The 13,358-nt window shown below is 35.5% G+C and overlaps 1 protein-coding gene across 1 annotated transcript; it reads left to right on the top strand.

Moving 5' to 3' along the window:
- Positions 1 to 9,542: 9,542 nt before the first annotated feature.
- Positions 9,543 to 13,151, top strand: swi5 (SWI5 homologous recombination repair protein). The gene is made up of 5 exons (XM_026219368.1): positions 9,543 to 9,789; positions 9,878 to 9,932; positions 10,132 to 10,241; positions 10,687 to 10,781; positions 11,175 to 13,151. The coding sequence occupies exons 1-5, from the start codon at positions 9,689 to 9,691 to the stop codon at positions 11,237 to 11,239; spliced, it is 426 nt and encodes a 141-aa protein (XP_026075153.1). The 5' UTR covers positions 9,543 to 9,688; the 3' UTR covers positions 11,240 to 13,151.
- Positions 13,152 to 13,358: the final 207 nt, after the last annotated feature.

Below are 13,358 nucleotides of genomic sequence, written 5' to 3'. Positions count from 1 at the left end.
GTGCTGAACTCCCTCTACCTCACCTCCCCAATCTCAATGCACTGCAACCAATCCACAGCTGAGCGCTTTCCTGTAAGAGCAACATTAAACAGACCAGAAGTCATTCATTTCCAGAGTAGTATGTGAGCTGTGTGAATTTACAATGATATGCTTATGCGAAATTACTGGATATAATTTGAGGTTCAGTCATGTTGAATTATTGGGGGATGTCGTGGCCTAGTGGTTAGAGAGTTTGACTCCTAACCCTAGGGTTGTGGGTTTGAATCTCAGGCTGGCAATAACACGACTTAGGTGCAAGGCATCGAACCCCCAACTGCTCCCCGGGCGCCGCAGCATAATAGCTGCCCACTGCTCCGGGTGTGTGTTCACAGTGTGTGTGTTCACTCCTCTGTGTGTGTGCACTTCGGATGGGTTAAATGCAGAGCATGAATTCTGAGTATGGGTCACCATACTTTGCTGAATGTCAAGTCACTTTCACTTTGATTTTTGTGTTGCTAGACTCTGTAACTGCCCGAACAGACAGATGTGGCACATTCTAATATGCTGAGAATTATCAATATTTTTGCACTAAAATATCAGACTTTTACACGGTGTTTGCATATAAATGTGCTTTAGCAATGTGTGGACACAACCACACAATTCGATACCCCAAAAAACCTCAATAGTCTCAATTATGAAGCTGGTTTGATGTCATACTGCTCAGGCCCCGCCCACGACTGTCATGTATTAGCATATCTCCGCCCTCAGCCATATTCTCCATGCTCGAGCAGCTGTAGCAACAACAAGCAATGCAGGTGCTTTGGAGCTGGATGTAAAAGTGAACATAATACACATATTCTTCATTTTCTCCCAGCATCACAGCCACTCAGGACGCAGCTTTTGTGATGTCTTTTTTAGATGTTTGTGCAGACGATTTCAAGCATAGCATTAGTTCTGGCAGGTCATGTCAATCAATCTTGCTTCTGCTTATTGGGCTGGCTTTCTTTGTTTTTATTTTCTTAAAAATGAATATGTGAATCGGATTACAAAGTGCAGAGTTAACAGAACTTTTAGAATCTAAATCTGGATTGGATTTATTTGGACTGGCAAAAATCAGTGCATGTTATAACACTTTCATGTTAGGTTGAGTGAACGTTAAAATGAGGATGTTTCTCTGTATTAACGTTCAATGTCTTTTAAGGTGAATGGGAGAAGCAGGAGATTCTGGTGGTGACGGCAGAGCGAGACTCCTGCTGAGCTCAACCTTTACTGTTCTCAACACATCCATGCTGCAGCCTAGAGTTATCACATTAAATAAATTACCCAAGTACTGTTTTGTGTTGATGTAACATTACATTTAGAATATATGGACAGCAGTGGACATACTGTACAAACAGCATGCATATGGATAAAGATGCATTACATTTGAAAAGTTGACATCATTGTTCGGTGCACAATGATACTATTTTAAAAGACAATAAACAAAATAGTAGGCATTATGCAATGGTTTTAAAACATTATGACAGTATTAATATTAATCATTATTAAAGTCTCTTCAGCTCACAAAGGTTGCATATATCTGATATAAAAAAAAACAATACAACAATAAAACCTGTGTAAGAGTATTACAATTTAAAACAATTGCTTTCTATTGTAAAATATTAATTTGTTTTTGTGATCAAAGCGTCATTACTCCAGTCTTCAGTGTCAGATGATCCTTGGGAAATCATTATAATGTGCTGATTTTCTTTCTTAAAGGGGGGGTGAAATGCTATTTGATGCATACTGAGTTTTTTACACTGTTAAAGGGTTGGATTCCCATGCTAAACATGGACAAAGTTTAAAAAATTAAGTTGTACGTTTGTTCCAAAAATACTCCTTCCGGTTTGTCACAAGTTTCGGAAAGTTTTTTTTCGAGTATGGCTCTGTGTGACGTTAGATGAAGCGGAATTTCCTTATATGGGTCCTGAGGCACTTCTGCCGGAAGAGCGCGCGCTCCTGTATAGCAGAGCACTGAGAGCACAACAGACTTCACTGATCAGAGCGAGAGACCGAAATGTCACAAAAGAACCCTGCACAGATCATCAAAAAAAAAAAAAACAGCATTAAGGGACCAGTGGATGGAGTTTATTTTTACAGAGTTGTGCAAGTGTTTTTGTTTGTTCCCTGCATTTCGAAGATGCTTGTTTTACAAACAAGGCCCAGTTTGACGCCGGATTTGCACATCGTATATTTCTTAAGGATAATGCAGTCCCAACGGAAAAGGGTCACGATCGTGTGTTGGAACCGCAGGCGGTGAGTAAAACTGCTTCAAATATCTCTGTGTTGTTAACTTAGCTATCAGCGCATAAGCACATCAAGTAAACAACATGCGAGGTTGTCATCAAACTGAAAAAAAAAAAAAAAGATGACAAAACCGCTAAGCAAATATATACAGTTTCAGTACATACCACATAGAGACGTCGGTGCTGATGCTGCTCTTGTTAAATTTCAGCCTCTGGATCTGATTCTGGATCATAAATAAATGGCTGAATCTGACTGTAAGCCATGGTTTGTTTTGGATGATGGGTTTTCCCTCACGGTAATGTCACAGCTTCCAAACGCTCTCAATACAAAAGCCTACTGGCACTCGTGATTCTTTAGCTCCGCCCAAACGTCACGCCTCCAGACGCTTGTGTTTTTCGGGGAGAAATCGGTACAGACTATCTTTCTCTTATGAATATAATAAAACTAAAGACTTTTTGGAGTTATGAAGGATGCAGTACTACTCTATAGGTACTCAAGATTAACAGGATATTGAGTGAAAACGAGCATTTCACCCCCCCACCCCCCCTTTAACATTAGTTAAACATAATTTACTCACCCTCAGCCATTCAAAATGTAGATGAGTTTGTTTCTTCATCAGAACAGTTTTGGAGAAATTTATCATTCTATCACTTGCTCACCAGTCGATCCATTGCAGTGAATGGGTACCGTCAGAATAAGAGTCAAAACAGCATTTAAAATATCACAATAATCCACAGGTAATCCACACAAATCCAGTCTGTCAGTTAAAGCTGTGGTAGGTAACTTTTGACGCTCTAGCGGTTAATAAACAGAACTGCTTGCGTCTTGCGGAAGAACATTGTAGCCGGAACTACTTCTCTCTGTTTATGTCTATGAAGAATCACAAAGGTACTGGGTTACTCCGCCGCGGTACCACCGAAGCAATCTAAAATAGTCCGAATATAAACACTTATTATAGGTGTACCCTAGTGATTCAAGACAGGCTAAAAACACGGTTTGGAAAATGGATTCATGGTGTACTCGCTTATTATATACATTTTTCTACATTTTGAACACAAACAAAGTTACAGACCGCAGCTCTGATTGGTTGATTTCTTACCGGGAGCGGTCTGCAACTGCAAATGGCAATAGGAGCACTGAGAGGAGCCACAGGAGCCACAGGAGCTTGATTTTTTCAGAGATTATCTGTCTCATATTCTACTGTCAGGACATAGTGATAGGTTTAACAAATATGTAAAAAATATTTTTTTACAAAAGTTCCCTACAGCACCTTTTATATCTTGTGAAGCCATAAGCTGCATATTTTTTAAGAAACCATAATAATCGATAATAATGCTTCCTCTAATGATAAAGTTCATCCCCTGTTGTTTTCTTACATCAAAATCCACCAGCATATTTGTTTATAACTGTTTTGGCTTGTAAACGGTGCTTGATCTGTGCATATTTCTCTCCTGATTAAAAAAAAAAAAAGATGACTTTTTTCACTGGAAAAGCAATATTATGCATTAAAGGAAGCAATAATTCAAAGTTAAAATGCCTTGATGATGTATTTGTTTCTTACAAACACACAGCATTTTACTAACACAAGACATTAACGAATGGACTGGACTGGAGTGGGCTACTTGTGGATTACTGTGATGTTTGTATCAGCTGTTTGGACTCTCATTCTGACGGCACCCATTCACTGCAGAGGATCGATTGGTAAACAATTGATGTAATGCTACATTTCTTCAAATCTGGTACCATGGACAAACAAATACATCTACATCCTGGAGTATATTTTCATCTATTTCAGATTTTCCATTGACCTAATCTTAAAATAAATGCTGTAAAAGTACTGGTCATTGTTAGTTACTTAAGGCGAATAACCTGAATCCTATGTATGTGTGTGTGTGTGTGCGCGCGTGTGTTTAGGCATTTAAAATATGTTAAAATTAAACTCTTTGAAAATTAAAAACAATCAACTACTCTGTCAGAAGCTTTCTGAAGCTCTTAGTAGTTTGTTAGCATATAATATGGACAAAGGAACCTAGATAAACATTTATATCTTACCGTTTTCAGTTTCTCTTTATTTTATTGCTTAATATCCATGCAACAGTTATTTAGATGATACATGTTTGCTTTCATTTTGCAGCACAGTAGTGTAATGTAGAAACTGTGGTTTTGTTTGTTTTGGACGCACTCTGTCAGATTGGATTGAGAGAATGTGATAACATCAATCCACTGTCTTGTGGGTTCACTGTGCTTCAGAGCCATGTGGAGCGCTCAAGAACGATCACATGCCAAAGTCACCGCAGCAGTATCTGTCTTGTGGGACGTAGTTTAGACAGATGTGGGTGATACTCTGATCAGGTAAATCTGGCTCTCCAATCACATCCTAGAGACAATTCAATCCAGGTACTGAGGAGCTAAACTTTGCTTTGTCATAGTGAAGAGTCAGAATATTGAACACTAAAATGAATATAATATAATATTATTTAATTACTTGAATATTTATATGATTATATTTTATTCCGCACTGGGTAGTAACTGATTACATATAATCTGGATTACTCAATCAGATTCCAAAAATTAAATCCTGGAATTAGATTATGTTCCATTTTTTTATACTCCTAATCATACTGCAGTTAAATTTTTTATTGATTTCATGATTATATATTGTTCACACATTAGAAATAGAGTGTTTGTAATTTATTGATTTTCCCTAATTCTTCGTTCAAATGTTTATTTCTAAAATAACCTATGCTTATATGCAAAAAGAAAGACGTTTTGTTTTTGTGGACATTCATACACAGACCAGTCACTAGTCAGGAAGTTATAATTTAGAAAATAATTAACATTTTAAAAAGTGTTTCCTAAACGTTACAATATTTATTTTATTTACCCTGCAGTTTCTTCATAATCCTTGATGTAATTGTGTTATTACTAACAACAAATATAATATATTTTCTTTCTTTTTGTATTTTTTTATGTCAATATGATACACAACTTTGTTATTTAAATAAATATGATAAACAATTCAGGTCAAAAGTCAGATTATATTACCTAAAATGTGTAATTGAATCTTTTACATTACTAGCTACAATTTGTAAGTAATCTACTCAGAACTGATATATTATATTATATTATATTATATTATATTATATTATATTATATTATATTATATTATATTATATTATATTATATTATATTATATTATATTATATTATATTATTAATTTTAGTGTTAGTATTCAGACTCTTCATGGATGTAATTAAGGATGTAAATACTTAATAAACACACTGTATTATAATTAATAACACATTCCTTATTTATTTTTTGACAGCGTTTAGATCAATGAAAAATGATCAAAATGTATAGATGATGTGAAGTTTTAGTAAAATGAGGGAGTTTGGTCCTGTGCTGAATTATTTAAGGCCATAATGTTTCCCAGCATGCACTAGAGGAGTATTGATGTTTTATGGCATGCCTTGAATGATCTGTCCCGGAGATGAATCTCATTCTCTCTGTCAGTGATCTCTCGGCCTCTCTCCATTCCCTCGGCTCCTCACAGATCCCGTGCTGAGAGCGTGTGCAGGACGTGTGTTTTACAGTCACTGACAGTGACACAAAGGACGAGCCGTTAGATGTGTCTCAGAGGTGGCTGCTGTATGAATTACAAACATGATGAAATGCAAATAAACATGCAAATGTGTGTCCACATCTATAACTTTTCCATATGAGGCACTGGATTCTGCCTAAGAGGAGTGCTGAGGGCAGTCAAGATATATTTGTGATTACGTTGTTGGCAATTTAAAATTAAGTCACATTGTGATTACACAATGACATGCGTGGAGGGGGGGGGGGGCAATCCATTCAGCAATTAAGAATGAATTAGCAATTAGAATTAGAATTATTAATTTATAGCCATGTTTTTTTAATTTGTTCTGTCATTTTAGTGAAATCGTGGCCTACTAGTTCTAATTAATTCGTCAACAAATTAATAAAATAATAAAATAACAAATTAATAAGCTGTTGGAATATGAATTCATGTCATGCGTGGAGCTCAGGAGAAATGTAATTAATAGCATTTTCAGTTGAGCAAGTGACATGTGAATATTGACAGGATCAGATGCTGTTGGGGGAGGGACGTTTTTATTTGAGAGCATTTGATTGGATAGAAATCTGTGGAGTGTAGGATGAGTCATTAATATAATTAATCCATTTTCTCAACAGTGAAAGATGACTGTGGTATGCGGGAAAAGTGACTGTTGTTGAGCTTTAGGCATTAAATAGAATACTGATGACATATCTGATGAATATTTCATCTTTAACTTGTTTTACTTTTGGCTGTCAAGTTTTCTAAACACATTAGTTTAGAGTTAAATGTAATATTTAACCCAAAAATGAAAATCTGCTGCAAATGTACTGTGTCTCAGGCTATCCGTGATGTAGATGAGTTTGTTTCTTCACCAGATTTGGAGAAATGTAGTATTGCATCACTTGCTCAGCAGTGGATCCTCTGCAGTGAATGGGTGCCGTCAGAATGAGAGTCCAAACAGCTGATGAAAACATCACAATAATCCACAAGTAATCAGCACCACTCCAGTCCATCAGTTCATGTCTTGTGAAAAATCAAGTCCTTTATGAATAACATTGCGTGCAGTGAAAAAGTCGTCTCGTCTGAATCAGGAGAGAAATAGGCACAGATCAAGGATTACTTATGGATTAACATGAGGATCCTCGGTATACTGAATATCGTCAAGAAGCTGTTTGATCTGCATTTCATTCTAAGACTGTTACAGACCCTTTTAAAGAACTGAAGTCATTTTCTCTCCATTAACTTGCTTCTATTTCAGACACTACCAATTCAATACCATGGAAACAAGTCCAAACAGACAGTACAATGCCGGTGGATGGACATTCGTTTCATTTAAAGACTTATTAAAAGAATACTAATTCAAAAACAAAAAGTTCTGTTAACATGAGAATTAGTAAATGTTGACCGAATTTCATTTTGCATGGTCAACTCATTTAACCACGTTAACCAGCCAGTCATTTATAGTCAACAATGACAGTAACACTTTAATATAGGGACCAATTCTCAGTATTAACTAGTTGCTTATTAGCATTGCTATTATTAACATATCAGCTAAAGCACATATTCTGCATCTAACCGATACTTAAACTTAACAACTACCTTACTAATTAATAAGAAGCAAATTAGGAGTTTATTGAAGCAAAATAAAATGTATTATTTGTTTGGTGTGAAATCTTGTTCATTTAAATCTGGAGGAAGAGGGGAGGATTTGTCATCCTATTCACTCACTCACTCTCCTCCAGCTCTTTGTGTAGAGAGAGAATAAATAAACGTGGCTCAGGAGTGCCGGCCGAAAGTACTAATTTGTCCTTTTGCTTTTATTTATTTATTTAAAGCCTTCTTCCTTTGACACTGCTCAGTCAAGCATAGGCAGACCGCTCTTGAAATGGCCATAATCTCACAGGCTTTTGAGCAGATATTACATTCGCTGACTCGAACAGACATGAGCAAGGTAAATCTGCAGCACACAGTAAAGGTGAATACTTTGCTTAGTTGCATGTGTTTACATCAGAAACCATACAAGTCACATCATGAATTAGTGTTGGGGAATTTATATTAAAAAAAACACTCCATGTGTTGTTTAGTTATCTTGCCTGATTCATGAATTCATAAAGATGAAAACACTTTGTAAATAATTATTTTATACGCTGGCAAATTTCACAAAAACATGCCCAAGCCACATTTATAACCAAATTCAAATATAAAATCGAAATTATTATATTATTTATCTTTATATTATTTATTTAAAATATTTATTTATATTATATATTCAAAAATTGTTTATTATAAATTATAATAATATTATTATTTATTAATAAAATGACAATATATCGTTCTACAAAAAGTTTATCTGTTTACATTTTTTTAATTTATATATATGTTCTGAAGACACTCAAAATACCTAGCAACCACATAGCTACACCTTACACAGTGATTCCTTGTATTTCTTGTATAGAGGTTACTTTCTGTATTCCCTTCAGACTTATTGAGTAAGATTCTTTGCTTCCACATTATACAGTTGTTAATCAAATTAAAGGCCCTTTGAATTGTTTGCAGTGATTTAGAAAGAGTAGGTCTGGCTAGAGGAGGTCATGTCATCATCAGTATACAAACACTAATCAATAAACCCCACTTTTACCTTGACATGTAAGCGGTGTTTAACTAGATCCATGTTCACTGTCTATCTACTGGGAATTTTTAAATACTAATCTTCACCTAATATTTCTTCGTCATCATTTAATATTTTTTCATTCGTTGTGAAATGCCGCCATCTAATGACCTTATATGGAACTTCCTTATGACTGCATAACTCATTTAACATATCTGTTATTTTTATTTGCAACGTAACAAAAATTATTATTTTTATTTTTTATTTTTTTACTTTAACGTTCACAGTTTAATGCTACTTTATGTATTTGACATTTCCCCAAAACAGAAATAATTTTTGTCGTCTTGTCATTCGTTTGAATAATTCTCAAACGATTAATCAAATTATTTAGCGTAAATACAACTGAAAAAAAAATAAAATAAAAAATTAAAAAAAATAAGTGTGAATGTGTTTCTGACTCCTCTTTACAGAAACTCAGAAACCACATCTGTTTGCACAGTTTTATAAGAAACTAATGTCGGATCCAATCCTCTGTGTAAATCAAAATGGCTTAAACCTAATTGTATATCTTGCCATAGCATTTGGATATTACTATATAAATATATTATTTATAATCAGGTAAAAGAAGTACTTAAAAAAAATATCCACAAATGTTATTCTGTAAATGCAGCTGTTGGCAGATATAATCGTGTTTGTGATAAATGTAACATATAATTTGAAGATATTGAACATTTACTTTTCTATTGCCTTTTTTCCATTTCATTTTGGGTTGACTTTAAAATAGGCAAAAAATAAAAAATAAATACATGAACAAAGCCCTTAGTTTAGAACCTCATAATATTTTACTATGCTTTCAAAGCCCATAAATATACATGTTTATGTTCATTTGATGTGTCTGTTGTTCTGTTGCTTTAAACTACACAACATTGCCTTTTATATGCATTGCATTGTACTTGTATGTGATGGAACTAAAATAAAACACCGTGTTTAATGGCGTGCACTAGAAGTGCATCATTGGACCAATCAAAAAGCTCATACCCGAGCGAACCAATCAGAGCGATTACGTATGATGACGCAACAAGGCGGGAATTTATTCGTCAGACTCAAACGGAAAGCGACTTTATTCAGGCTCACACGCGTCTCATTAAACGTTCAGAGCTCGCGTAAATCAGATGTCCGTTCATTAAAATCGTATCATCTCCGAGTCTGAACACTAAACGTGATTTTGTGAAGAAATGAACGCGACAGCAGATCTAGAAATGAACGCTAAATCCGTTGTTGACGATCCGCACGTCAAAGTCACGCCACGACGAGGGGGCGTGTCCTTAAGAAGAAGGTAAACAAATACTGCAACTCTGCACACGTTCAATACAAATCTGTTTTAACATGAAATAGCAAAGTACCGGTATGTTTCTTCCATACAGACCTCCAGATTCCAGATGTAACGCCAGGAGCGTCAATTCAGGTTTTAAATCTCCAGTACGTAAAGTGTTTTAATTCTCTGTGTTTACAGGAATAATGTATTAATCATATGTGATTTTACCAGAGTAACGTTAGTAGTATATTTCATGATGCACTGACCTTCAACAAAGCACTGTTCATGGGAATTTGATAACTACTGAACACGCATGATGCTTGATATGCATATTTTTGGTGAGTTATCTATGGTCTGTCCTAGGTTCAGAAGCCTAATATGGAGAAATCTCCAGTGTGCCCTGAGGAAGAGGTCAAAGAGCTCAAGAAAACACTTGATCGGCTGAATTCAGAGATCGCCTTGTTGGAACAAGAGTAAGTAGTGAATGTGGGTTAAAGAGATACACCATGTTGTAGTATGTTCATACTGAAATATTAGGTTCAGAAATATTTTCCCTGTTTAAGGTGGAAGATGTCAAAGTGCTTCCATTAGATGTTTTTATTTTTATGAAGAATATCCTGGACACTTTTTTCCATTCAGTGAAAATTAACACTGGTTGTAAAACTCCAAAATAACAAAAGCAGCACTATTAACCCATTATAAGCCTACAATATTATACTGGAAATGCTCATTTTTGAGAACTCCGTGTTATTAACATGATCAAAATTTGTCTGAGAAACTTGTACACAGTCCACTACAATGTCCACTAATAATCTGGTCCTTTGCAGTTAATTAAATTGTTATACCAGCTTAAAAAAAAGAAAGTGGTTTATTGTCAGATCAAACTGAGCTTGTGTTTCTCTGTTCTTGTGTTTGCAGAGGATTTGTTGTACAAGAGCTGGATCAACACATAGACCTTCTGCACGAATACAATGACATCAAAGACATCACACAAACTCTGCTGGGCAGATTAGGTAAAACCTGATGGAACAATCATGTGTTTAATAGCGAATGCAATCGTGATTTATGTTGTCTGATAACTTCAATATAAAATATTTCCTATATCATACCATGTTAACTGTTCATCTCCTCTCCATGAACACTTGTGGCCTACACACATCTCATATAAGTGGGTTACAGCGTTCATATGCTTGGCATTTCTCTCTAGTGTCAGAATTATAATAATGACATCTTCAGGTATTATCGCTGTGTTCTGTAATATAATGGACCCTTTCAGACTCCCAGCATGCTGAGTTTCTTGCATGCTTCGGCCTCACTGTGAATTGAGGGCCAGAGGGGGTCTGTGCCACATCATTCTCCCCCATGTGATCACTGACAAGACAACTATCTCTCTGTGTCTCTCTCAGCTGGCTTGCGTGGAGTGACCACACGAGACTTGTATAGTCACTTCGGCCTCGAGCTGGACGACTGAGCTTCATGAGAAGAGATCGAGTAACTGCAAGGCATCTGAATCTGAATTACTTTTATGTCTTTGCAGCAAATAAGCCAGTTAGTGTTGTTTTCTTCATACTGTTGTGATAGATGAGACAAATTTAGAAGTTTCGGTACAATTAACATAAAAATGTACTCACCCTCAGGACATCTATGCAGTAGATGAGTTGTTTCTTCATCGGAACAGATTTGGAGAAATGTAGCATTGCATCACTTACTCACCAGTGGATCCTCTGCAGTGAATGGGTGCCGTCAGAATGAGAGTCCAAACAGCTGATAAAACACCACAATAATCCACAACACACCAGTCTATCATTTAACATTGTGTGAAAACCTGCGTTTAAAATGCAATAAGATGTTTTTAACTTCAAAGCATTGTTTTCTGGTTAAAATACCAGTCCTTAATCCATAACATTGCTTTCTCCAGTGAAAAAGTTGTCTCATCTGAATCAGTCTGGAGAGAAATATGCACAGATCACCTTTTACAAGCAAAAAACTGTTCAAAAGAAATATTCAAGTGGATTTTGCCAACATAGAATGGACTTTTTACCTCGAGGAAGCATTATTATGGATAATAAAAATCATATTTTGGCCAGTTTAAAGTTCTTAATGATTGATTTGTTTCTAACAAACATGCAGCTTTTAACTTCTGACGGCACCCATTCACTGCAGAGGATCCACTTTAGTAAGTGATGTAATGCTACATTTCTCCAAATCTGTTCTCGTGAAGACTCATCTGCATTTTGATGGCTTGAGGATGAGTACATTTTAGCCTGAACTATTCCTTTAACTCTGAATAAATGATACGTATAAACCTTCAAAGAAATGAAAAGGCTTCTGTCAACATTTTTAGAAGACTTGCCTCAGAGTTTATCTAAGCTCCTGCAATGGACACCGTTTTCCTCACATTGTGTTTGTCCCAAAAACAAGGTGTTATTGTTCGTGAGAGATTGTGTATCAAAAACCTGTCTACCATCCAAATCTGATGAATTAAAGGAATAGTTCACCCAAAAATGACATTTCTGACTTGAACTTGACTTTCATGTTGTTTCAGAATCTGTATGATTGACTTTCTTATTGGAACCCGAGATGAAACTTTGAAGAATATCCACATAACTCTTATTTAAACTTTAACAGTCCATACACATTGTATGTCAAAGAGCAGCATGGACATTCTTCAAAACATCTAATTTTGTGTTCCACTGAAGAACGCCGGTCATTAAAGTTTGTAACAGTTTATATAGTAATACAGTGTTTGTTTATGGGTGAACGATTCCTTCAGACAAGACCTATGGCAAATCAATTGAACAATGTATTCCTGTTGATTTCCAATTTCAGTGTGTTATTGTGTAATCACATGAAATCAACATATATATGCAATTTTTGAGTGATTGATCAAATGTTTTGTGTTACAAAAACTGATCCAACTATGTTAAAGTTGAACTAAATACACTTTATGAAAGTTATGATCATGAATTATGTTGTAAGTTGTAAAATATTATCTAACATGATATTCAAGGTGAAGTGGAAAGATGAAATGAATGAACCAGAAAATATTGTGATTAGTATAAAAGAGCATGAATAGATTCATTTAAAAGTAATTTGAGGCATTTGTGACGTCAGTGAGTGTCAGGGCTGGTAATTACATGTAGATGAAAGATTGTTTGGTTTTTAAGGTAAAGTAATTGGTACTGGCTGTGCATAATAAAAACAAAAACACATTAATAAAGGAAAATATGGTAAATCTGATTTTGCATCTATAGATAGATAATAATCCGGACATTTTTCCAAAGCAATTTTGATGAGCATTGTCTGAACGTTTCCGGAAGACCTATTCATTCATTTTAAATAAATAGATAATCCTTGTCTCCATGTCATTTCAATGCATTAATTTGAAGTAAAAAGCCTGCCTCTTAACACGTTTGAAATGCCATCTACATTATATCATTTTAATTTTCCCAAACATCTGTTTTCGCCTTTACAATTGGCCAGCAGATGTGCAGATATCTGACACTAGCCCTCCTCCATCATGCCTCATGGTCCCGCGGAGCTGCTATCGGGCGGAAGCTGCCGTGATGATTCGCTGGCTGGGACACATT

Source organism: Carassius auratus, chromosome 35 (assembly GCF_003368295.1).
Source record: "Carassius auratus strain Wakin chromosome 35, ASM336829v1, whole genome shotgun sequence".
NCBI lineage: Eukaryota > Metazoa > Chordata > Actinopteri > Cypriniformes > Cyprinidae > Carassius > Carassius auratus.
The sequence above is the reverse complement of the archived record's forward strand: the minus strand, read 5'-3'. Positions and strand labels throughout refer to the sequence as shown.